At 41.6% G+C, this 24,719-nt stretch overlaps 2 protein-coding genes across 2 annotated transcripts in view; one reads left to right on the top strand and one right to left on the bottom strand.

Annotated features, from left to right (window-relative positions):
- SLC25A14 (solute carrier family 25 member 14) overlaps window positions 1-9,023 on the top strand; it is a 33,722-nt gene extending 24,699 nt beyond the window's left edge. Inside the window, 4 exon segments of the mRNA XM_033201260.1 lie at window positions 349-473; window positions 1,595-1,730; window positions 7,583-7,663; window positions 8,578-9,023. Coding sequence (XP_033057151.1) covers window positions 349-473; window positions 1,595-1,730; window positions 7,583-7,663; window positions 8,578-8,619 — 384 coding nt within the window. The 3' untranslated portion in view covers window positions 8,620-9,023.
- An 11,640-nt stretch (window positions 9,024-20,663) lies between these two features.
- Window positions 20,664-21,670, bottom strand: GPR119 (G protein-coupled receptor 119). The gene is given in 2 exon segments (XM_033201580.1): window positions 20,664-21,643; window positions 21,646-21,670. Coding segments are annotated over 2 exon segments (1,005 nt in total).
- Window positions 21,671-24,719: the final 3,049 nt, after the last annotated feature.

The raw sequence follows: 24,719 nt of genomic DNA on the forward strand, positions 1-24,719 counted from the left end.
AGATATATGAGTGGCAAATGTTTTTTTCTTTGTGTGTGTTGGCTCTTCACTTTCTTGGTGGTGTCTTTTGAGTCACCAAAGTTTTTAATTGTGATGAAGTCCAGTTGATCTTTTTCTTTCTTTTGTCTTTTGTGCTTTGGGTGTCATATCAATTATTTTATTTTTAGTATAGCGAGTGAATTGGAAATTTGTAAATGTTCCATTATTAGTCATTGATTTGAAAGAGTGACCTGTGTACTTCAGACTTGTATTTTTCTGTTACTTTTCAACTCCTGACCTATTTTGTTCACTCTAAGACATCATTCCCTTTATATTTCCTTGGTGCCTAATGTCACTTGTGTTTTGTAGGGTGTGGTTCCAACTGCTCAGCGTGCTGCCATCGTTGTGGGAGTAGAGCTACCAGTCTATGATATTACTAAGAAGCACTTAATATTGTCAGGAATGATGGGTGATACAATTTTAACTCACTTCGTGTAAGTAGGATGGGATGTGCTCATTTTATTTCCAGCATTTTGAGTACGAAAAGTCTCTTTTACTGAAATCCTCAGGTGGAATTTGATAACTGGTATGTATGGCCTAAATACCCTTGTCTCTTCTATTATCAGAACTTCAAGCCTTGTGAACACTTTATACTTCACAGAAATCCCAGGTGCTGTGGGGGCTTGGGTACTTGGGAATCTTTTCTAATACAGCAGCCTATTAGAGGCCTGTCTGATTTACATTTGTCCATACACAGCCTCTATATCTAATAAGCACATCTATTATTTGCTTTGGTTAATTTTGTTTGAGAAAGCAAACTTTTCTCGGCCGGGCGCGGTGGCTCAAGCCTGTAATCCCAGCACTTTGGGAGGCCGAGACGGGCGGATCACGAGGTCAGGAGATCGAGACCATCCTGGCTAACACTGTGAAACCCCGTCTCTACTAAAAAATAGAAAAAAATAGCCGGGCGAGGTGGCGGGCGCCTGTAGTCCCAGCTACTCGGGAGGCTGAGCAGGAGAATGGCGGTAAACCCGGGAGGCGGAGCTTGCAGTGAGCTGAGATCCGGCCACTGCACTCCAGGCCGGGCGACAGAGTGAGACTCCGTCTCAAAAAAAAAAAAAAAAAAAAAAAAAAAAAAAAGAGAAAGCAAACTTTTCTCAATGGGAATCAGAAAAAAAGGGGTAAATAAGGTCTGTGAAACTAAAGCACAGTTTTTTTGGCTAAAGACTGTTGCTAATCTCACTTTACGTTTTCTTTGTCTTGCAACCTTTATGATAATTTTGTTACTCAGATGCATTGGCATATGATGCTGTGGTTTGAAAAATTTATGTAACTAATAGGTGGTGCGTGATGCTTTCTACTTAGGAATCTTATTAGGTTTAGAAACTCTCCTTTAAAAAGGAGGCTCAGTTTCAGATTGAAAACTGAAGGGACAGCCTTTGAATGATGTCTCTTTAGAAACATTTCCTGTCTCTTTAGATTGTAATGAAAGGCCAAGTGCCAGGTTTTATCTGATGGGTCTGAGTTATATTGTACAGTTCACATTTGGCCTAATTTCTGTTCAAGTGGGCAGGGAGTGGAAGTGGGGTAAATCTACTTAAACTTTTCCTTTCAGTTCCAGCTTTACATGTGGTTTGGCTGGAGCTCTGGCCTCCAACCCGGTTGATGTGGTGCGAACTCGCATGATGAACCAGAGGGCAATCGTGGGACATGTGGATCTCTATAAGGGCACCGTTGATGGTATTTTAAAGGTAAGTACATTGTGGATTTGGGTTACAATTTGGTTTTCTTTGATGTCTTAGACCTTCCTTCAGTTCTTACTATTAGTTGCTACATACCATTTTGAAGATGAAAGAATCATATTTTTCCCAGGTAGAAAAGCTGTCTCCTTAGCAATCTGCTAATTTGCAGTGGTACTTAATATAATGATTCCCATTTGAATGCTTTAAAATACAGGATACTTTTATTAATAGTATCATGTAGAATTAGTGATAGAAAAGACAGTATATCCCCCATATGCCTACTTCATACAACACAGAGACCCTGCAATAGATAACTCAGTACTTAAGGAAAAAAGCCTGTACTTTATTTCAGTTCAGGGTTATGCTGTTCTTCACTCTGGCTTTGAAAGTTCCTGCTGTTGTGTTTGTGGGAACTGAATATTCTAAAAGTATTACATAATTACTGGTGATATTATTGCTACTGAAAACAAATTGAGGCTAAAATATGATGTTGCCATATGGTTTCTTTCCTATTATCAGTTTTGTTTAACAATATTACATATTAGACACCATTTTAGTAGTTAGAGAGAAATTACAGATATTACAAAAGGACTACAGGTATACAAACAGATAATCAGTATAGCCTGATAAGTGATAAACTCAGAGTTCTCAATTTGGAAGCCTTGAGATAGGCTCCCTGTAGATGGTGGCATCTTGAATAACAATAACTCACATCCACTGAGTGCTTTTTTGTGTGTCAGGAACTGTCCTTATGAGACTTACGTGTATTCGTTCATTGAATCCTCACCATTACCCCACGAGGTAGACACTGAAGCACTGAAAAATTAAGTAAGCTGCCTAAGGTTTCACAGCCATTAAGTAGAACTGGAATTTAAACTCGGATCATTTGACCTCAAACTGACATTTACCTCTCCATTATGGTGCTTTCCTCATATTGGTGGCCAAGGGTTAGATTATAAAAGGATACTGAATGCTATATTGAGGTGCTTGAACTTTTTTTTAACTTGTCAGGGAGCTGTTGAAAGTTTTTAATCAGATTAGCTTTGCATTTTAAATAGATCACTTTGGCTTTGTGGAGACTGGATCTACCACAGTGGTTCCTCATCTTGGGTACACATTGGAATCACTTGGGGGAACTTTCTCAGCTGCCTCCTCTACCTTAGACCAATTAACTCAAAACCTACGGAGTAAGGTCCAGGTGTCAATACTTTAAACTATATCAGGTGACTGCAATGTTCACCAAGGTTGAAGACTACTAAGGGGATAAACCTGGAGCAGTGATTCTTAAAAGTTTAACATGCATCAGAATCACCTGGAGGGCTTGTTAAACTGCCGTTCACTTGGACCCATCTCCAGATTCTGATTTAGTAAGTATGGAGTGGACCTGGAAATTTGCATTTTTAACAAATTCCCATGCAATACTGATGTTGCTAGTCTGGAGACCACACTTTGAGAACCACTGACCTACAGATAGGGAAGCTGAATAGAAGGCTCTTGTAATCTGAGAAAGAGGGGATGAAGGCCTGAACTTGAGCATGATAATGGAGATATAGAAGGTGGGACAGAGTCAAGAAAGAATTGTTAATAGAGTCAACAGGATTTGGTTGACTAGATGTGGAGAGGTGTGGGAGAAAGGAGGTGTCAAGATAAGTTCTGGGTTTTTTGGAGTTGGTGACCAGGTGGTGACATTCATTGACAGAGGCATCACAAGAGGAGCAGGTCTTGGGGGAGACATCATAGTTTTGGATACTCAGTTTGATGTGCATGAGGAAAATCCAGTGGATACATTTGGATATTCTAGCCCTGACTCAAGACAGGGTTCATGGATATAGATAAAAGCCCATGGAGTCATTAGCACACAGGTGGTATATAACTGTGGAGAGAGTTGACCAAGGAGAGTAGGTAGAAGAGTTCACAACCTTTTTGCCTTCCCAGCATACTGGAGTACTATAAAGTTCTTTCCTGTAATAATGATTGACTGAGGCAGCAATTCTCAGACCCTGGAAAGTATAGTTTGGCAAAAGCCCCCATTGGTATTTCTGCATTTGACAATCACTGGTGTAGAGGGAAGGGCACTGGGCCAAGGAAAGAACACTGCGGAATACCAATTTTTATTTATTTATTTATTTATGCCCAGACTGGAGTGCAGTGGCGTGATCTCGTCTCACTGCAACCTCTGCCTCCTGGGTTCAAGCAATTCTCCTGCCTTAGCCTCCTGAGGAGCTGGGATTACAGGCACCCGCCACCACACCCGGCTTGTTTTTGTATTTTTAGTAGAGACAGGGTTGCACCATGTTGGTCAGGCTGGTCTCGAGCTCCTAACCTCGTGATCCACCTGCCTTGGCCTCCCAAAGTGTTGGGATTACAGGCGTAAGCCACCGTGCCCTGACCGGAATACCAATTTTTAAGATCTTGGCAGATGAGGAACCTAGGAAAGACACCAAAGATGTGGAAACTTAGAGAGTAGTGTCATGGGAGCCAAAGGAGTTAATAAGTTTCAAGAAGGAATGAGTGGTTACTTAATGTCACATACAAAGAGATCTAATATGATAAGGACTGCAAAGAGTCTGTTGGATTAATATTTTTTACAAGGTTTGGTGAATTGGTGTTTGCAAAAGCCAGTTGCTGTGCATTGAGGAGTTTGTTTGATTATTCATTCAAGTAATAAAAAAGAAAAAAATCAAACTGACGCTTGAAGAGCGCCCCCCCCGACCCGCCACCAAAAAAAGAAAGAAATGTTTGTCTTATGTGCTAAGCACTGTTCTAGGTTGTTGAGGATGTGTTGGTAAACCATAATGTTCCTGTCTTTATGACACTTAGATTCTAATAGGAGATAAACACAGGAAGTAATAATAGATAGACAAGTGTAAGAGCACTGTTTCAAGAAAATTGGCTAAAAGATTTACTATACAATAATATAGTAATAGCTAATATTTATTGAATGCTTATTCTGTCCCAGGCACTGTACGTAGAGTATATCCTTTAACTCTCACAGCAACACTATGGAGTAGATATTATCTTTCCTATTTTATAAAGGAGGAAACGTAGGTTCAGAGTAGCTAAGTAATAACTTACACAAGATTACATAGCTAATAAGAGGCAGATCTGAGACTTAATCCACAATCTGTCTCATTCCAAAGTTTCTACTTACAACCACTATGCTGTTTTGAATCTGCAGAAACATGTTTTTATGTTGGTAGTAACCTTTAGGTACTTACATTTGCTCACTCATTTACTCACGTGCTACTAAAAATTTTTAATAGCAGTCATTTTTTAAAATGACTTTGTTCTATTTTGCCATTATGTGTAATAGCGTCATACTTTATTATTTTGTCTGTACTTATCTATAGAAGTTCTTTGTTTTCACACAACTGCCTTATGCCAAAAGGTGCCTCCCAGTTCTCATGTTGTGAAGAAATTGGTCACTGTTTTTGGAAATTTATAAAGATTCAAGCCGGGTGGTGTGGCTTGCATCCTGTAGTCTTAGCTACTCGGAGGATTGCTTGAGTCAGAGTTTGAGGCTGCAGTGAGCTACGTAGGCTTGCTACTGCACTCCAGTCTAGGCGACAGAGCACGACCATGTTTCTTAATTAAAAAAAAAAAAAAGATCCAGATGGCTCATAAGAGTGTTAGAGACCCTTACTGTTTTTGTGTTCACCTCTTCAACAAATACTTACGGGAAAATTTCTTGTGCCAGACACTGTGTTAGGTGGTGGTGACACAATAGTGAACAAACAAAGCTAGTTTCTGATCTCTTGGAGATTACATTCTAGTTGAGGGAGACACAATAAACACACAATGCACAGTATAATTTTAGATAGAAATAGATGCTATGCAGAAAACAACAGCATATTGCAATAGTGACTCAGTAGTGGGGAACTACTTCAGCAAGGATGGTCAAGAAAAACCTCTGAGGAGGTGACATTTGAGCTGAGATCTGAATGATGATGAATTGGCCATGAGAGCTGGGAGAAAAGCATTTCATAAAGAGGGAACAGGTTACTAAAGGTCTGAGTTGGAATAAGCTGGACATGTTCAAGGGTTAGAAAGAAAGCTAGTGTGGCTGAGTGTGTGGTGAATGAAGGGAGAAACTAGTAGGAAATGAAACTGGAGAGAAAGGCAGCAGCTAAATCATGTGGGATCCTACAGGTCTTTGCAGAGAATTGTAATTAGAATGAAATCCACCAGGAAGCCATTTGAGAGCTTTAAGCAGGAAGTGATATGCTCTGATTTATAATTTTAAAAGATTGTTCTAGCTTCTAGGTGGAGATTTTAGACCAATTAAAAGTCTATTGTGGTAGTCCAGGTAAGAGATTATGAGATTGGATGGTCTCTTAGAGGTCTCTTGTCATTTAACAGTCTAGGTTCTAGGTTATTCACATCTGGGCTTTATTTGGGGTGATTTTCACAATTTTCCAACATCAGTTTTGGTCTCAGACCTTTACTATTTGCTGAAGATCCACTGGGGGAAACATATTACCACTGTATCTTCATAAATATTGTGCTTATTATTTTACTGTTTGTTCCCAAAAGTGGTTAGTAAGGATAATTATCTCTAGTATACTTAATGAACAGGATGGGATAAAGGATACTTACAACTCTGGCTTCTCATATTATTGTCTTATACAAATATTTCCTTTTTGTAGAATTGTGGTGGGTTTCACTTCACTATTGGAAAGGCAAAATAACATTTTTCAATGTCTAACACAATGCCTAACACACTGTAGTTACTTAATAGATATTTGTCCATTATATATGAACCATTTCTGCTGGCTAAATTCAGCACATGCCACCAGTTTATAATGTTTATGCATAATTTATCATTCAATTCTCATAACCATGTATATAAGATCCCTGTTGTATAAAGTAGGAAACCAAAACTCAAAACACTTCACATTTTTCTTCATGTAATCCTCAAAGCATTCACATGAGGTAGGCCATGGCATTATATAGATTTATAATGATGAAACAAACTCAGAGAAGAATAATGACTTGCCCAACTTTCTATTTTCTTACCCTGCTTTAGTTTTCTTTGTAGCACTTATTTTTGGATATAATATATATCAATTTGTGTATTTGTCAGCCCCACTAGAATATACACTCCATGAGGGTAGAGACTGCTGTGTAGGTTACCTATTGCTGTGTAACAAATTATTCCAAAACTCACTGCCTTAAACATTTGTTATTTTGTAGTTTCTGTGGGCCAGGGATTGCAAAGCAGCTTAGCTGAGTTGATTCTAGCTTAGGCTGTCTCCTGAGGTTGTAGTTCATATGTCAACTAGGGTTGCTGCCATCTAAAGGCTTGACAGGCTGGGATAGCTGCTTCAATGATCACTCATGCAGCTGTTAGCCGGAGCCCTCAGTTCCTCACCATGTAGGCCTCTCTTCATCGTATAGCAGATGGTTTCCTCTAGAGTGAATGAATCTAAGAGAGAATAAGGCGATGCTTTATTATAATATATATTTTTATACCTAGCAATGGAAGTGACATATGTTCACTACTACCATATTCTGTGGTAACACAGACCAAATACTATGAGGTGGAGGCTACACAAGGGTACAAATAACTGGAGGTAGGGTTCATTGGGGGCCATCTTGGAGGCTGGCTACCATAGACACTTCTTCTGCCTTGTTTATTAGTATATTCCCAACATCAAGAATGGTGCTTTGCTTATGTATGGTAGGTAAATATTTATTGATTAAGTGGGTGGATGGATTTAGACTACAGATGAATTTAAAATGGACCTTCAGAGAAAAGACTATTCATGGAGCCGTAAGTTGCTCTGAGGTGGGAGTGGAAGGTGATGTCAAATGTAGAGAAAGGTGAATTCACTCTGTTTTTGGTTATATCTTTCCTGCAGATGTGGAAACATGAGGGCTTTTTTGCACTCTATAAAGGATTTTGGCCAAACTGGCTTCGGCTTGGGCCCTGGAACATCATTGTATCCTTTGAGAGGATGAAAGCAAGTGCTTCAAGCTCCCAGATAATCCTAGGCTATGGAAGGAAAATTTGATTATTAAAGCCTTTTAGGCTAGTGAGGAACTCAAGCATCCCATTGGTGACCCTTGAGAATGGAATTAAGTAGAGAAACAGCTTTCAATTGGAGGCTAATACAAACTAAAGGGGATGGAAAAGATATGTCAAACTTTACTCTTTAAAACAAAATGACAACAAACACAGCTAATCTGGAAGGGGCTATGAAGTTTTTAGAAACCCTGATGGAAGAAACCTACACGAAAGTCCATGCTGAGGTGGTTCAGATTTCCTACCCCTAACTGTAGGACCAAAATAGCTGGGAAATAAAAACAGGACAGAAGACATTCATGGGGTGATAGAATCCACAGCCAAGTAGGGTTCTTTCTTCATGGGTGAATCTGTCTCCTTCAGTTGTGTTTAAAGTGCCTCCTAAGTGCAGAGCCATGTATTGGATACTGTGTGTGGTGTTGTGTGTATAATGGCAAGCACCACAGCGTTGGAAAGTAATTCCCTGCCCTTGTGGGGTCTGTAGGCAGAGAGAGGGTATCTCGTTCCCTCTTGGAATCACTCTGATCTTATATGTTATCATTGATGTTCTTGGTTACTCTGTGTGTGTGTGTGTGTGTGTCCTGTTTCCCCCTGAAGACTACAAATATATTAAGAGTTTTATTCTGTTTATGTTGTTCGATGCTAGTGATCTAAATGGGTACATGGTAGGCACTCAACACATGCTTGATTTGACAGGTGGTGTTTTAAAAAGATTTTAAAGCAAAGGAAGCTTAGAATAGCATAGACTAATTTTAAGAGAATGCAATGCTAATTTTAGAACTAGCTTTGGCTTTCAGTGTCAACCTGGTGATCTTCCTTGACTTACTCCAGTTTTTTATTACATATGAGCAGCTAAAGAGGCTTCAAATCTAAGAACTGAATTATATGTGAGCCCAGCCCTGCCAGCCTTTCTACTCCTTTGCCCTTTTCCCATGTTCTGATGTATTTTGACAATGTCGTAAGTGTTTACCAAGCCGTTGGTCTCCTAAGAGCCTCCTGACAGAAGAACAGTGGGGTGGTTCAGTTATTTCTATGTTTGTGTTACCATGTTAACTTTTCCCCGAGAGAAAGTGTTAACATTGAGACTCTGGCCCCAGATTGGTATCTTCTATGAAGATGGATACTGATGGGTGACATTGAAAACGGCCTGCTTTCCAAATGTGGTTAAATGTAATTGGTTAGCCCCAGACTTGGGCTAGAGTAGAAGGCATAGGCCAGGGTGGTTATTGCTATATGTGTACAGACCTCAGTTCTCATTAAAGTATTTATTGGCAGAATCACTTTGTCTTTGTCTTCATTTACTATTTTCTCCTTTGCCAACTCTTGAAATTACATTCTCCAGAGAGTAATAAAGAGAAGATGTCTATGAAATTGAGACTGGACTCTTAAAGTGCACTTTGATGAGACAAGAATGAGTGCATTGTGTTTTCCCACTGCCATTCATGGTCATAATGCCAGTGCTAAACATTGGGCAGGTGGTTCTTTCTTAAACATGAATAAACAAGCAAGTGGCTCATTTGGAAGTTTCTACAGGTAAAAAGCTAAAAAAAAAAGCTTAAAATAGAAGCCTGTTCCCAGGGTTCTAATCATCTTACAGGTGTAAAGTTCTGGCTACTTTTTTTGTACTGGAACAGAGCCCGACTCATTGTAGGCACTCAGATATTTGTGGAATTAATAGTTCTTCATCTTTATCCATTCATTAAGTTGTTCAACATTTATTATGTATCTATTATGTCTAGATTTTGGGACTATAAAATGACTAAGATATAGTGTCTGTTTTCAAGCTCACATTATAGAGGAAGAACAGATTTGTAAGTAAATAATTACAGTAGGACCTAAATACTATGTGAGAGATAAACAAAATGCTGTGTGGGAGCACAGAGGAGGAACAGCCTTACCTAGAGGATTTGCCAAAGGCTTCATAGCAGAAATGACACTTGAGCTGAGACAGAGGAAGAGTCGATGTTACCATGAGGATAAGGCATTATACATTTGACAAATGTATAATATGTATCTATCATTATAGAATCATATAGAATGGTTTCACTGCCCTAAAAATCCTCTATGTTCCTCTTATTCATTCCTTCCTCTCCCCTAACCTCTGGCAACCACTGAGGCTTTTTACTGTCTCCATGTTTTTGCATTTTCCAGAATGTCGTATAGTTGGAATCATACTTTTCAGACTGGGTTTTTAAACTTACTTATATGCATTTAAGGTTCCTCCATGTCTTTTCATGGCTTGATAGGTCATTTCTTTTTAGCACTGAATAATATTCCGCTGTCTGGATGTACCAGTTTATTCATTCACCCACTGAAGGACATCTTGGTTGCTTCCAAGTTTTGACAATTATGAATCAAACTGCTATAAATATTTGTGTGTAGGTTTTTGTGTAGACATTTTCAACTCATTTAGGTAAATATAATACCAAGGAGCACCATTGCTAGATAGTATAAGAGTATGTTTAGTTTTGTAAGAAACTGCCAAACTGTCTTGTGAAGTGGCTGTACCATTTTGCATTCCCAACAGCAATGAATGAGAGCTATTGTTGCTCCACATCTTCTCCAGCTTTTGGTGCTGTCATCGGTTTGGATTTTGGCCCTTCTGATAGGTGTGTAGTGGTATCTCATTGTTTATATTATTAATTTTTAAAAACATTTACTATATTCATCAGATACCCTACTTATCCCCAAATTAGCAAAAGGGAACCCATTATTTTTTCACAATAGTACAGGCTGAAAATAGTTTCTTTTTCTGTTGCCCAGGATGGAGTGCAGTGGCGTGATCTTGGCTCACTGCAACCTCCACCTCCCGGGTTCAAGCGATTCTCCTGCTTCAGACTCCTGAGTAGCTGGGATTACAGGCGCCCGCCACCATACCTGGCTAATCTTTTTGTATTTTCAGTAGAGACCGGGTTTCACTATGCTGACCAGGCTGGTCTCGACCGCCTGACCTCAGGTGATCCATCTGCCTCAGCCTCCAAAGTCCTGGGATTACAGGTGTGAGTCACTGTGCCCGGCCTGAAAATAGTTTCTTGAAGGATTTATATCCATTGCAAAATGGCTTTAATTCACCTCAACCTAAATATTATTCCTTCAGAAAAACCTTCCAGTGATTTCCTCTCCCCCAATGTAAATAACTTTCCTCATTATAATTTCATATATCACATATCAGAATTTATATCTATGTATTATATGTGTGTGATTATTTCACTAATTTCTGTATCTCCCCTCATTTGGGGTTCCATGAAAATAGGGATTATGTCAGTTTTGTTCACTACTGGGTTCTCAGTGCTTTATACAGTTATGTGCACTTAGTACACATTTGCTAAATGAGTAAATGAATTGGTCTGTATCCAAAGGATCTGATTAAATGCCTAAAACATAGGAAAGGTTCAACAAATACTGTGGAATTTAAATTGAATTAAATTAAAATTTGATTAACTGGGCGTGGTGGCCTGTAATCACAGCTACTAGGGAGGCTGAGGCAGGAGAATCGCTTGAACCCGGGAGGCGGAGGTTGCAGTGAGCCAAAATCATGCCACTGCACTCCAGCCTGGACGACAGAGCAAGACCCTGTCTCAAAAAATAAAAAAAAAAAAAAATTTTGAATTATTAGGAAAACGGCTGTAAGCTAAGGATTACTAAAGGTATGAGCAAGTAGGGCAGTGTTTTCCATGGTTTTAGTACCATATATCTGCTGGTGACTTCCAAATATACATCCTCAGCCCATATTCTCCCTTGAACTCCATACTTCTATGTCCCACTGCTTATTTTACATCACTCTAAAGTCTAATAGGCACAAATTGGGTTCATTGGCACACATCTGTAGTCCCAGCTAACCCAGGAGGCAGAGGTGGGAGGATCACTTGAGCCCAGGAGCTCAAGGCCAACCTGGACAACATAACAAGACCCTGTCTCTAAAAAATAAAGTCTAAATGACACTTCACAAAACAAAATTCTGAATTTGCCCCTAAAAACCCTTTTAGTGGCTCAGGCCTTGAAGTAATCCCTAATTCTGCTTGCTCTCTTCCACAACCCACATCCTTTCCCCTAGCAAGTCGTATTTGAAGGGATAAAATGATAACCAAAATTTGTAGGTTGTAAGATGCAAAAACTTTCAACTTTTTCCCCCTTTTTTCTGAGAGGCTGGAGAATGAAACAACTCAGATAATAATAGCTAATTAATAGTTTAATTAATAATTATTAACTATTATAATAGGTAATACAGAGTATGGGTTTTATTATATGCCAGGTACTGTTTAAGTATATTGTGTTTATACTCTGTCTACATCCTTATAACCAGCCCTATGAGAGTAGGTACAATTCTGCTTTTTCAGATGAGAAACTGAGGCACAGAAAGGTGAAATACTTTTGCCTCTAAAACATGACAGAGTCAGTATTCTAGCCCAGGCAGTCTGGCTCATGATCCCATACTTACAATCACTATGCTTGAAGTGTACTGACTTAACCTTGTCCAGTGTCACTTAAAGTTTATGGCAGGTGAGCAGTAAAGAATATTGATTTCATTAATTCCCCTATCTTTATAGCACCCTGGGAGAAAGAAGGTCAATAGTTTTTGTGGTTGGTCACTCTTTATCACTTAACGGTAATACTGGATTAAGATTATTTTCCTGGAGACCTGTGACTGCAATACATCACTTCCCTTTCTCCACTTTCTCCCACTTCTCCTCTTCCCTTTGTTGGCCTTTCTTCTCCATGACTTCCTTCACTGCTCCACCCCCTTCTTCCTCCAGTCTGAGGACAGTTCACTAGGGGTAGCACAACAGGGCTCAAAAAGAGGGTCTTGCAGTCAGAGATGACACACCAGCACAACATGAACTTCTTCCTGTTGTATGTAAGACCATTTGTTGAAGAATGTGGAATTATTGATACAGATGCCACTAGTTTGAAATTCAGTAATTTGGACATGGGGCTAGGCTTTCCACCCTTTCTCCTCCAATGGAAAGAAAAATTTTCTTATGCTTATAAACAATTTATAGGAGGAATGATTACTATGAACCTGATTATAAATTAAATCTCTTCACCAAAGCATGTCACTAAGGGGTAATATTTTTATTAGCCTAATCCAGTCAGGATGTTTCATGTAAATTAATGTAATAAAATTACTGAGTATTAAAAAATAAATATCTTCATGTCTTCTCAAAATGGCCGTTTCTCTCTCTTTCTCTCTCTCTATATGTGTGTGTGTGTGTGTGTGTGTGTGTGTATTTGTTTGTTTGTTTGTTTGTTTGTTTGTTTTTGAGATGGAGTCTCCCTTTGTCGCCCAGGCTGGAGTGCAGTGGTGCAATCTTGGCTCACTGCACCCTCCGCCTCCCGGGTTCAAATGATTCTCCTGTCTCACTCAGCCCCTCAAGTAGCTGAGATTACAGGCATGCGCCACCACACTCGGCTAATTTTTGTATTTTTAGTAGAGACGGGGTTTCGCTATGTTGGCCAGGCTGGTCTTGAACTCCTGACCTCAGGTGATCCACCCACCACGCCCTCCAAAAGTGCTAGGATTACAGGTGTGAGCCACCTCACCCGGCCAATAATTTTTATTTCTGAGGTTTCACTGTTAAAAGATATTTCTTCTCTCTATTCAGTGTCTCAGCATCAGAATTCAGTTGTATTTTGGACTGTGCTTTACTTAGTATAAACACTTCATGCATCCTTGTCTCCCATTTATTTTGTAAATAAGAAAAACCATTTAACACTTTCATTGTATAAGATTACTAAGGGACCTGGTAATATTAAAGTGGTGGTTGGAATTTTGGATAAGAAATGTTTGGATTATGAGTCTGTTTTTCACATTTGAAATGATCTCAGAGCCATTCAGCTATAATTTCTTGGTTTAGTTTTCTCACCTTTTTTTAAAACTACTTCTGAGATGATATAATACCCATTTGCTTTTCTATAGGAAATGCTTTCATATTTGTTGAATGACTCAATGGACACATCTGCAAAAATACTAAGGAGGGATTGGTGGGTAAAAGCACATTGAACAGTTTTGTTAGACAGCATGGCATTTTACTGGGCCTGTGACTGTGTTATCTCAACAAGTTTATCAGCTTTTTAGTGGCTTAATGTCAACACAATTGAGATAGAACTGGAACTGATATGGATGTATCATGGTAAATGAGAACTGTGATTCAATCATGGGATTGTTGGGCAACATATACCAAATAAAAACAAACCTAAGCAGATGAAGAGCGCCCCTCAGGCTCTTGGCCCTACGGGGTTTTAGTTTCCCCAGTGCTTGATAGCAAGTGAATCCCGTCTGCCCCATTGTGTACAAGGCGTTTTGAAACAAACAGGAACTGCTTTGTGCATTAAAACAGACTCTTAGACTCTTAGCAGCTGCATCAGTCGTTTCTAGGACTCCTCATGAGAGGGCTCTTTGAGCCCAGTGGCTGATTATGGTCCCAACAGCTTGTAAATCTAGGGAACATATGGCTGAGTAGTAGCATGTTAAGCTCTCATGCACTTTACCCTGCCATGGTTGATCCATTAGGTGAAGCATATTTTGCCCTTTCAGCAAACTGCAAGACTATGGCTTCAAGGCTTCATTCAGCAAATTCAAGAATGGTTTCTTAGCTCTGTGTGAAAATGTTTTCTTATTCTCATGTCTACTTAGCATTTTATGGAGCAACTACGTCCGAAAATTTTAAGAACCAAAACACTGAAATCGATATCTGGATATCACACTGCACTGTATTGATGATGAAGTTATACTCTGTGAGAGGCATTCTTTTTTTTTTTTTTTTTTTTTTTTGAGACGGAGTCTCGCTCTGTCTCCCGGGCTGGAGTGCAGTGGCCGGATCTCAGCTCACTGCAAGCTCCGCCTCCCGGGTTCACGCCATTCTCCTGCCTCAGCCTCCCGAGTAGCTGGGACTACAGGCGCCCGCCACTTCGCCCGGCTAGATTTTTGTATTTTTTTAGTAGAGACGGGGTTTCACCGTGTTAGCCAGGATGGTCTCGATCTCCTGACCTCGTGATCCACCCGTCTCGGCCTCCCAAAGTGCTGGGATTACAGGCTTGAGCCACCGCGCCCGGCCTGAGAGGCATTCTTAAACTACTGTGTTCTGTTAGTTCAGATTTCTGAATTTGCAGAAGGCAGATGAACCCTAGCAGTAGACCGTATCAAAAAGTTTTCTTTTGTAAAACAATAATAATAATAATAAAATAAAAAAAGCAACTTGTTAACTTCCTTAGTATGGTTTATTCTTTCAGGAAGCCATGTGCTTTTATCTCTTTGGGATATTCCTATCAGTGTGGTCTGTTCATTTATGGCTCCCTATGACTTCTCTTAGCAGATATCTCAGGGAAATGTTACACTTCAAGAAATGCCAGCAGAAATGTGAATCAAAATTCTTGGCCCGGTGCAGTGGCTCATACGTGTAATCCCAGCACTTTGGAGGGCCGAAGTGGGTGGATCACGAGGTTAGGAGTTCAAGACCAGCCTGGCCAATATGGTGAAACGCTGTCTCTACTAAAAAAATACAAAAAATTAGCTGGGAGTGGTGGTGTGCACCTATAGTCAGAGCTACACAGGAGGCTGAGGCAGGAGAATCGCTTGAACCTGAGAGGCAGAGGTTGCAGTGAGCCAAGATCGTGCCACTGCACTCCAACCTGGGCAACAGAGTGAGACTCCATCTCAAAAAAAATTACTTATAAATATTTAATGCTCCTTGATCTAGTAATACTGCTTGTGAATTTATTCTAAGGAATGGGACAGAGACATGCCAATGATTTATATACAAAGATATTTATCATGGTATTATAACAGAAATTAGAAATAACCTAAGTTTTAGCACACTATAGAGAAATAGTTAAAGTATTGTATCATTTGTTGAAAAAGCATGTAACCATTACAAGTTGTGTTTTTGAAAAAGACTTGATGACATAGGAAAATATACACAATATAATGTTAAGTGAAAAAAAACAGATGAAGGAGAATAACAGTGGTCATCTCTGGATAGTATAATTATGGGTACCTTTGTGATTTCCTATGTTTGCAAAATTTTTTTAATGAACAAAAGTTGTTTTTATAATTGTAAAAGAAATAGTAAATATCATATATATATCAATCTATACCTCTAGAAGATATCCCAGCAAAGCTGGGGCAATTTTAGTACATAACTCTCAATAAATGTTTGTGAGATAGGTAAGTGGATGGACAGACAGACGAATGAATGAATGACAATTGGCATTTGTAGGCACCACCATTGAATTTATAAGATTGCAGAAATAACAAGTGAAGATTTGTTAATTAAAAGGAGAAAATTCCAGACCAGTCAGCAGTTTGAAGGATGACGTGGAAAGTACTGAAGGAGCCACAAAATTGAGTGGCTGACAGTAGCTGAGGAATTGTGGTCTGTCATTGAGTCCATTGCTATTCTTGTTTCTGCTGATTCTATGTGTGTCCTTAAGTATCTTGTGCCTGCTGTTTTCACTGGTCTCTATTCAGTTTGGCCAGTGACTGAGCATGGTGAGAATGAAATCAAGGTCATGAGTTCAATTCCCATTTGAACCAGTTAACACTTCTCCTTCTAGGGAGGAGATATCCCAAGGCTATCTCTGGCTGACACTGGACATATGGACAAGCAGGGGTGTGGTGGTCAGGGCAACCTGCCTCTAACACTTCTGAAACCACTTAAAACACCTCTGTACAGAGGGCTATAGTGTCCTTATGTTCTTTGAGAATAGTCCTCTGAAATTGAGGTGTTGATATGTATAACATTTCTACCTAAGGAATTAATATAAAACTTAGTCATGTTACAATTTTTATTACAAATTCAGCCTGGTGCAGTGGCTTCCTCCTGTAATCACAGCACATTGAGAGGCTGAGGTGGGAGTATCACTCAAGACGATCATGAACAACATAGGAAAACCCTGTCTCTACAAAATATAAATAAATTAGCTGGGCATGCTGGCATGTGCCTGTGTTCCCAGTTACTCAGGAAGCTGAGGTGGGAGGATCGCTTCAGTCTGGGAAGTTGAAGCTATAGGGAGCCATGATCACAACACTGCACTCCAGCCTGGGTGATGAGCGAGACCCTGTCTCTTAAAACAAAAACACCACAAATTCACAGTAAGCTGTTCATGGAAATAATAAATGGGACTGATTGGCCTACATTGCATCCTACAAGGTATTATAATATCTGGGATGTTTTTATCACCTTGCTGAACTAAATCTGGCTTCTTGGTAAGCCCATCAGGAGATAACAGTAGATGTGTGAATGAAATCTAAATGTTTCCAGTACATTCCCTTGTCTGTGAAGGAGCCTGCATCAAAGAAAGCCATTAGACGTTTGCGTAGCATCCTGTATGTCTGCTCTTGGTGACTTATTAAACACAGTGTTTTGAGACGGAGTCTCACTGTCACCCAGGCTGGAGTGCAGTGGCGCGATCTCGGCTCACTGCAATCTCGGCCGCCCAGGTTCAAGCGATTCTCCTGCCTTAGCCTCTTGAGTAACTGGGATTACAGGCACCTGCCATTGCGCCCGGCTAATTTTTGTATTTTTAGTAGAGATGGGGCTTCACCATATTGGTCAGGCTGGTCTTGAGCTCCTGACCTCATGATCCACCTGCCTCAGCCTCCCAACATGCTGGGATTACAGGCATGAGCCACCGTGCCGGGTGAAACACAGTGTTTTTAATTATGATTACTCTTAAATCCAATTACCATACTAGTGCCAGTGCCTTGTTTGTATCTGCTCTGTCTTGATACTGCTAAGGTATTAGATTTATTGTTTGTCTTTTTTAACCTGAATCACCTCTCATTACTCATTTTTAAAAATCTTATTCAGGGGTTAAGGAATTCATAGTTCTGAGTCCAATTGTCCTTGTCCTATATGACATAATATCTGATATGAGGGACTCCCTTAAATGGGTCAACTGACTGTTTAGTTCATGGTGTTTAAGGAAGAGGAAGAGAACTGACATTTTTGAGCACTAACAGTGTGCTGTAGTTTACTAGATATTTACGTATATATTATCTGAGTTAATCTTCAATATAACCATGTAAAGTAGGCATTATTACCCCACTTTGATGAATGAGGGATCTAGTTTGAGAATTTAAATTACTGAATTCTCATTTGAACACTGGTCTGTTGGATTTCAAGAGCTGTGATTTTTCCACTGCACATACTGACTCCCAGGGGTAGCAGAGTTTCTTAGATTGAACCTAATAACACACTGATCACTGTCCTCCCCTCCCCTCCTGCTTTTCTGTATTTAAATATATATATATTTTATTTTTAATTGATAAATAATTGTATATATTACATGGGGTACAATGTAATGTTGATATATATATGTTTAAAATGTGGAATGATTAAATCAGGCTAATTTACTTTTTTTTTTTTTTTGAGACAGAGTCTCGCTCTATCACCCAGGCTGGAGCACAGTGGCACGATCTCGGCTCACTGCAAGCTCTGCCTCCCGGGTTCACGCCATTCTTCTGCCTCAGCCTCCCAAGTAGCTGGGACTACAGGTGCCCGCCACCACGCCCAGTTAATTTTTTTTTTTTTTTTTGTATTTTTAGTAGAGACGGGTTTTCACCATGTTAGCCAGGATGGTCTTGATCTCCTGACCTCATGATCCGCCCGCCTTGGCCTCCCAAAGTGCTGGGATTACAGGCATGAGCCACTGCGTCTGGCCTTTTTTTTTTTTTTTCTAAAAGGACCTTGGCTTCAGAATTAACTTTAATTTTCATTCTATTTTGCTTATATTACCTTGATAAGATCAGTCCTTTGTAGCAAGGCCAGGATTTAAGCTTTGAACCACCAGTAAGGAGGGCATTGGTTTGAGCCTGCTTTCAATTTTGTCCAAAATCCAGTTATTCATATTTTACCTAGTTTCCAGTAACTCATAATACAATCCAGGAATGTGCCTTATTGCTGGCCTGGTACTTGCTGGATGCTCAGCATTTCAAAGCATATTGGGTTCCATCATCCACTTGAGAGTCAAAAAGTTCTTCAGTTGTAGGAACACAATGCTTGCTATGATGAAAGAAAGTATGTTTCTCATCTGGGCCAGACTGGTAAGCAAAGCGACTGCAAAAAATTTACCAAAGGTGGGTTGATGTGTATGTAGTAGAATAGATCAATGAGAAACAGACCATTGGGCTGAAGAAGATATAGGGTGAAGGTAGGGAGAAGGAATTTTCAAGAGTAGGAAACCGAAAGGGATGATCATTATCCACTGAATGACTGAGGAAAGAAAGCTGAGAGTTAATCTAAGACGAATGGGGGATTAAGAAAATCCGAGTGCAAAGCATAGTGGTGTGGTGACATCCTTTGAAAGGAGGGTGGCTGGATTCCATCCAGGTCTAAACATTATAATTTGTGATTAGAATGAAAATTTTCAAGGGCCTCTTGGAGTTAGCCATTACACGTTGGATTCAAATACATCCTCAGGTCATTAATTTAGGGATATTGAGGGATTAACCAACCTAAGGTTGTTTCGGTATCAAATCCTAGACAAGTTAATTCATACCGGTTTGGTTTCTTCTTGCCTTCTTTTGTTGTCAACTTGGCAGCTTTCTGGGGCAATATTACAGTTTAAGGTCTTGAGAGCCAAACTCTCTAGCAATCCACGTGGAGACCAGGAGGTTTTGGAGAGGGTTACAGGGAAGCTCAGGAAAGCAGAGAGCGGTTCCTGAGTGTCTTCGCCATTCTGTTCTTGAATTTTTGCTGCCAGGTTGCCAGAGGGAAACTGAGCATAATTTCCATCTGCCAACCTTGTCATTTTCTGTACCCCACAGAAAGGAGGATGAGGCACCTGCTCCTCAGCTGGTCTCCCGTGCAATAGTTTCTTAGGAAAATGTAAATTGGGGAGTAAGTGGAAAGAGCCCCGAGGAGCAAAGTCGCTCCAGTCTGGAGAGCTTGGCTGTGCCTGCCTTGGTACCCACCTTTTTTCTCTCCCTTTCCCTCCCAGTGCCTCAGAATTTGTGATCCAGCATTGTCATCAGCAAGTAGCTACAAGTGACATATGAGGCCATCTTAAGGGAAGGGGCAGCAGAGAGTTAAAAGGTGGTGGATTGGGACTGTTAACAGCAGAAGTAATCACAAGATAGTGTTTCTTTGGCAAAGAGCCTATTTTGAACATCATGAGGTGTGAGACAACACAAGCTTTAGATGAATTGAGGTTTCTACCTTTTAGGCACATTCACCATATAAAATCTCTGATTAATATCAGTAAGGGCAGGAGGAGGAGGGACTCCTAACATTGCCAAGCAATTACTGTAGTAAATCACTATAGTAAACAGTTAAAAATAACAGAAACTCATTTCTCTAGTGCTGTTCAGTATGGGAGCCACTAGCCACATGTGGCTACTGAGTATTTGAAATATGGCTAGTTTAAATTGAGATTTTTTTGTAAAGGCAAAATACATACCATATCTCAAGGACTTAGTATGAAAAAAAACAGCATAATTTTTATATTGATGACATGTTGAAAACAATATATTGGTTACATTGGGATAAAGTATTAGTTTTGCCTGTTTCTTTTGACCTTTATAACACAGTTACTAGAACATTTAAAATTATGCATGTGGCTCACATTATATTTCTGTTGGACAGTGCTGCTCTGGTATACTAAAAAATAGAATTTGATCTATAAGCATCTTTTTAGCAGTACATTTCTTGCTTTAAAGTAAGTGTACCTGTACATCAGAGACAGGCTCATTTCAAAAGAAGGGCAGGGAGGAGTGGCGATTTGAAAATGGGGAAACCGATTATAGAAGAAAGTCAGGACTCTGCCTCAGTTACCTCTCAGTCTGGGGGTGGGGGATGCTGGGAGAGGAGTCAGTTGCCTGAAGCAAGTGCTCTCATCCCCGTAACTCCTGTTGATCTAGCTGGGGCTCCAGAGCGGGGAGGAGAAAGGCACTTTGAAACTTCTCTGCCCTTACCATCTTAGCCATCAAACTCTGAGTTGGAGATAGTGACGATGTGACAGGAACTTTCCCTGGGCCTCTCTGGGCCACCATTCCTGGCCGAGAGAAAGAGGAGGAATGAGGTGAGCGCCTTCTTCACTCCCAGGGCCATGTGGTAGATCTGCAGTCGCACCTCCTTCTGCCGATAGGCATAGATGAGTGGGTTGAGCAGGGAGTTGCCCACGCCAAGCAGCCACAGGTACCGTTCCAGCACTAGGTAGAGGTGACACTCGTGGCAGGCCACCTGCACAATGCCAGTGATAAGGAAGGGGGTCCAGGATAGAGTGAAGCTCCCAATGAGAACAGACACAGTGCGGACAGCTTTGAAGTCGCTGGGAGTCCGTGGGGGTCGATAACCTCCAGCCATGGCTCCTGCATGTTCCATCTTTCGGATCTGCTGACTGTGCATGGAGGCAATCTTGAGCATGTCGCAGTAGAAGAAGACAAAGAGGAGCATGGCTGGGAAGAAGCCAACGCAGGAGAGGGTCAGCACGAAGTAAGGGTGAAATACAGCAAAGAAGCTGCAGGACCCTTTGTAGGCGGTCTGCTGGAACATGGGGATTCCAAGTGGGAGGAAGCCAATGAGGTAAGACACCAACCACAGCCCGGCAATGCAGGCCCCGGCCACGAACCCACTCATGATCTTCAAGTAGCGGAGGGGCTGCTTGATGGCAAGGTACCTGTCAAAGGTGATCAGCATGACTGTGAGGACAGAGGCAGCCGCAGAGGAAGTGACAAATGCCATCCGCAGGCTGCACAGGGTCTTCTGTGTGGGCCGAGAAGGGCTGGAGAGCTGTTCTGTGAGTAGGCCTGAGATGGCCACACCAATCAAGGTGTCAGCCACAGCCAGATTCAAGGTGAAGCAGAGATTGACACCATCACTCTTGTGGATCAACAGCAGCACAGCCACAGCCACTAGTGTGTTAGTAGCAATGATGAGGGAGGCCAGGACAGCAAGATCACTCCAAATGAGAAAGATGACTCCATGTCTCGAAGTGGCAGGACTTCACTTACCAGGGCATGCTGTCTTTCCAGCCGAAATTCTCATGGGCCAGGAGAAGAGCTGTGGGTTCAGAGCTACAACACGATTCCAGCCTTCACTGGCAGTCCAGGCTGGCAGCTTGCCATCTTTGGGATCCTACAGGTCATGAAGAATTACTCACCCTCTCTTTTCAGTCCTCAGCCGCCTGCCTCTCCAGCTCTCTAAAGGCAGCAACCTCAGTACAGACCTCGCCCTGGGCCCTGAACTAGTCCCTCCCCCTCCAACCACCAAGTTACTAGACAACTCCCAAGTAGCTGTACATGCTGTCTCGCCAGGCCCTCTCCCTTCAATGGTGCTTCAGGAACTCTGGAGGGACAGGGACATTCATCAGGTCTCCTGTCTGTCAAAAGATATAATTGACTCCAATCATACTTTTTTCTTCCTCCATATCTTGACATTAAATTTCTACTTTCCTTCCAAAACCTCGAGTACCAGCTTAAATAACTAATCTCAGCTTAATTAAGCTTTTTCTTAATAATTAATTCTCAATTACTATTATGAATTGCTTTTAATTAAGCAAGATGCTCACAATCAGTTGAAGTGGGAAGTGAGGGCAGGTGAGCTTTTTGAGGGGCCCCAGCATACTTTCAAGAGTGCTACCACACATTTAAGCTGTTTCTTACCTTTTGCTTCCTAGCTCCTCAAATTCCAATTCTCTCAAGTAGGGTGTGCTGTTCCCCCGTTTCTCATCCCTTGGAACCCATTTGAGGATTCAGGACAGGAAAAACAGGGCCAAAAACTGTTAACAGCTGTCATTCAGTTTAGAGCCCATTCGCCACCTCGTGCTGCTGTCTCTCAAGCATACTCATTGATAATTATTTCTGCAGCATGTTGGGCCAGGTCTCTGGTCAGTGAATAGTGGCTGCTGGGCTTGCCTTTCTTAATCCTATAGACCCAAGGTATCTCTGTGGGAGGAGGAGAAGAGGAGATGAGCTGCATTCTGGGAAGTGTCGTTTGATGTTTGGCTATGGAATTTTCCATTTTCCAGGAATAGGAACGTGGGGGCGGTTAAGGGGGGAAGGTTAGACCAAAGGCGACTGTGTTGCTGAAGCAGGTAAGATGCACTCCAGAGGGGCAGCTGCATAAGTCACTCCTGTTTTAGGATGTGTATCCATTTGCTTGGGTACATTAGAACTAACCTGTCGCCTGCCACTCTCATCTTGGATACCAAGAAGAGAGGGGTGGGGAGAAGAGTGGTTAGAAGCTTATTTACACAGTTCAGGTGAGAGCACAAATGGGGAAGGTTAGTGTTTGAAGTGAGGGAGTAGAGAGCAAGGTGCAGAGTTGGACGCAAATATATTCCAGGACGTTTTGACAGTCTGAGAGGGCCTTTGGCAGATGTCTCTCCTAAAAAAGTATCAGAAAGACTGTGTTGTGGGGACTCAGTATTCTAGTTGCCAGCCTGAAAACAGTTCTTATTCTTGTGTACGCCCATTGGGAGATTGATTCCAGTTGCTTAGAACCTAGCCTAATTTTATACCTGGACCTAAGGTGTGCTTGGGTTTCCCCAGCTCTTGACTCCACAGAGTCAAGTTAGCCCTTTTCAAGCCCATGTTCAAACTTGAGAGTCTATCAGAATCACCTGGAGGGTGTCTTAAAACCCAGATTCGGGCCGGGCGCGGTGGCTCAAGCCTGTAATCCCAGCACTTTGGGAGGCCGAGGCGGGCGGATCACGAGGTCAGGAGATCGAGACCATCCTGGCTAACACGTTGAAACCCCGTTTCTACTAAAAATTAAGGAAATTAGCCGGGCGTGGTGGTGGGGCGCCTGTAGTCCCAGCTACTCAGGAGGCTGAGGCAGGAGAATGGCGTGAACCTGGGGGATGGAGCTGCAGTGAGCCGAGATCGCGCCACGTGCACTCTAGCCTGGGGCACAGAGCAAGACTCCGTCTCAAAAAAAAAAAAAACAAAACAAAACAAAAAAAAAACCCAGGTTCTTGGGCCCTACTCCCAGAGTTTCAGTCATTGGTGAGTCTGATAACTGCTTTTCTTTCTTTTTTCTTTCTTTCTTTCTTTCTTCTTTCTTTCTTTCTTTCTTTCTCTCTCTCTCTCTCTCCTTCCTTCCTTCTTTCCTTCTTTCTTTTTTTTTTTTTTTTTTTTTTTTGAGGCAGAGTCTCGCTCTGTCGCCCAGACTGGAGTGCAGTGGCGCAATCTCGGCTCACTGCAAGCTCCGCCTCCCGGGTTCACGCCATTCTCCTGCCTCAGCCTCCCGAGTAGTGGGACTACAGGCGCCCGCCACCTCGCCCGGCTAGTTTTTTGTATTTTTAGTAGAGACGGGGTTTCACCATGTTAGCCAGGATGGTCTCGATCTCCTGACCTCGTGATCCGCCCGTCTCGGCCTCCCAAAGTGCTGGGATTACAGGCTTGAGCCACCGCGCCCGGCCCCTTCTTTCCTTCTTTCTATTATTATTATTATTATTATTATTATTATTATTTAGAAGGAGTTTCACTCTTGTCACCCAGGCTGGAGTGCAATGGTGTGATCTCGACTCACTGCAACCTCCACCCCCCAGGTTCAAGCATTCCCTGCTCAGCTTCCCAATAGCGGGGATTAAGGTGTGTAGCCACCACGCCCAGCTAATTTTGTATTTCAGTAGAGACGGTGTTTCACCGTGTTGGCCAGCTGGTCTCAAACTCCTGGCCTCAGGTGATCCACCTGTATTGGCCTCCCAAAGTGCTGGGATTACAGGCGTGAGCCACCGCGCCTGGCCAGAATCTGCATTTCTAACAAGTTCCCAGATGCTGCGTTACTTGCTTAGGGACCACACTTTGAGAAGCACGCTGTACTGTGATGATTCTTACCCTAGCTGTGCATTGGAATCACCTGGCGATTCCAAAAAATACTGCTGTTTGGGCCACACACCAAGAGATTCTAACATAATTATTCTGGGGTGGTACCTGTGCACTGGGAGTTTTAAAAGTTCCTTGGGTGATTCTAATATTCAGCTAGGGTTGAGAACCACTGTCCTTGGTTTCCTCATGTGTAACATGGAGA

Source organism: Trachypithecus francoisi, unplaced genomic scaffold, assembly GCF_009764315.1.
Source record: "Trachypithecus francoisi isolate TF-2019V2 unplaced genomic scaffold, Tfra_2.0 Lachesis_group6, whole genome shotgun sequence".
Classification (NCBI taxonomy): Eukaryota; Metazoa; Chordata; class Mammalia; order Primates; family Cercopithecidae; genus Trachypithecus; species Trachypithecus francoisi.